At 45.8% G+C, this 1,926-nt stretch overlaps 1 protein-coding gene across 1 annotated transcript; it reads right to left on the reverse strand.

Annotated features, from left to right (window-relative positions):
- Nucleotides 1-336: 336 nt before the first annotated feature.
- On the reverse strand, nt 337-1,624 carry LOC149244147 (UDP-glycosyltransferase 91B1-like). Its single transcript, XM_089371444.1, has 3 exons — nt 1,300-1,624; nt 744-1,249; nt 337-591 (listed from the first exon to the last, which is right to left on the reverse strand). The coding sequence occupies exons 1-3, from the start codon at nt 1,622-1,624 to the stop codon at nt 337-339; spliced, it is 1,086 nt and encodes a 361-aa protein (XP_089227570.1).
- Between the last annotated feature and the right edge of the window lie 302 nt (nt 1,625-1,926).

A 1,926-nucleotide genomic window follows, 5' to 3' on the forward strand; every position in this document is an offset into this window, starting at 1 on the left:
GAAAAGTATACAGTCGAGCCGGCAATAAGAGGTCGAAACAAAAACATTGGATAAAAGTTTGTTGAGAAGAATATTTTATTTAAAACATTGGTTTAAACCTGAAATGTATGGGAATATATTGTTTGGTCAAAGTGATTTAATAGGAAGTCAACAATCGATCGATCACAATAGTCCCTGCTATGCCAAAGGCAGGGACTAATAACATAATTTAACAGAAAGGGCTAGGTATAGAAACTACAAAGAATGAAGATAAATATGGTGCAATTATTTATCACACATCTCTCCTTTGCAACGATCATTTCCTTATGGCTTACACGTAATGCTTGATAATTCTCTCTACTTTCTTGCAACTTTCTCCATTACCATTCGCAGTGCTGCAACTATGTTTTCGCTGAGAAAAGAGCCGTCGTCTCCCCGCTCAACCTCGATCCCGAACTTTAGTTCGGACGCTATTTTCCGAGCATTCAAGCTCTGATCAAGTTTTACAGGCAAGAGTACGAGAGGCACTCCAATGGTCAGCGCCTCCATGGCAGAGCTCCACCCACTGTGGCTCAGACACGCACCCACCGACGAGTGAGAGACGATCAGAACCTGCGGCACCCAACCCTAGACTACCAAACCCTGGTCCTATGTTTGAGTCTCAAAACCTTCGGGAAGGAGCTCCAGGGAATATTCCTGGGCGTTGTCCAAGAAGTGAGGAACACACAGCAAGCATAGGAATGGGAGCCCGCTCGCCTCCAAACCCAGTGGGCTTGTTCTCTCGACAAAAAAGTCTCGCTGCCAAACGACACAAACAACACAGATGATGGCCTCTGCAGGTCCAGCCAATCCAACAGGTCGGAGCCCTCGCGGTTGTCCAGGTATGGCTTAGAGATGAGCATGAGTGGGCCCACAGAGAGCACGGGAATTCCGATAGTCTCCTGGAAATAACGGATATACTTATCGTCCTCCTCAAAGCAGGATTTCACGGCCATGGCCACGCATCCTTGCAGACATTTAACCAGACGATATGGCAGAGTAACAGTACTGGGTATTCCTACGTGCATACCTAACATATCCCGCACCTCGTACAGCCTGAACGAGATCGCCGAACACGGAAATCCAGGCAGCGAAGCGCCAGCTCTTCGACGGCTATCTCCTTGTTCAATAACCTGGAAGGGAGGAGGGAGTGACCGCAGATCGCCGGCGAATACACCATGAAATAGATGGACGGTACGCGCATCGCAGGAGCGACGTTCTGTGTCCAATACTGTGCGAAGTCATGAACAACGTAGTCAGGCGAGAGTTACCTGAGGAGACTTCCGAACGGCTTCTCCAAGCCGTCTATGGCTTTCTGGAGTGCAAACGCCATTTCTATGGGGATGTTTTCCGTGCATTCTGCCCCTGGAGTCAGGCCTTCCGTGGGCAGTAATGGAAGTTCAAGCAGATCGATCCGGCCCGGCCACTCCTGAAGTTGCAGGGAAGGTCTGATTCTGGAGATGTTAATGGGAGTGGAGAGAAAGGAGACTGTGTGGTCGTGGATTGCAAGAGCCTTTGAGAGCTGTAGAAAGGGATTAATGTGGCTCGGCACCAGCCAGGGAAACAGCAGAAAATGAAGATTCTTCTTTCTAATCTGGTTGTCCATCATTCCACAAGGAGTTCCTGTTTTACATTAACCGTATCTGAGGGTTGTGACGAAACACTATATCATCTACAATTTCTATCTCTTCATAAAAAACTAAAGGGGATGGCTTTCGCATGCCGCAGTAAAATGTATGAATATGCTATCAACTAATAGACGTGGAAATTGAGAATTTATTGGACACTGTTTCAAGCTGGTCTCACTAGAATAATACTCTTATTGAATGTACTTATACTATTATGATATTAATATAAGTTAAATTTACTTCTATAAATTAGATTTTGTAGTTTTTTCAACTAGAATGT

The sequence above is a fragment of the Pinus tabuliformis genome, chromosome 8 (genome assembly GCF_031772625.1).
Source record: "Pinus tabuliformis cultivar Carrire ecotype Pingquan chromosome 8, CPIR1, whole genome shotgun sequence".
In the NCBI taxonomy this organism is placed as follows: domain Eukaryota; kingdom Viridiplantae; phylum Streptophyta; class Pinopsida; order Pinales; family Pinaceae; genus Pinus; species Pinus tabuliformis.

Bases quoted from the DNA above. Each gene is read 5' to 3' on its own strand.
- LOC149244147 (XM_089371444.1), bottom strand. From the start codon at position 1,624: ATGGACAACCAGATTAGAAAGAAGAATCTTCATTTTCTGCTGTTTCCC. The intron at 1,250-1,299 runs GTCTCCTCAGGT...GACTTCGCACAG, and splicing joins CTTGGAGAAGCCGTTCGGAA to TATTGGACACAGAACGTCGC. The intron at 592-743 runs GTTTGGAGGCGA...TGGGTGCCGCAG, and splicing joins CGAGAGAACAAGCCCACTGG to GTTCTGATCGTCTCTCACTC.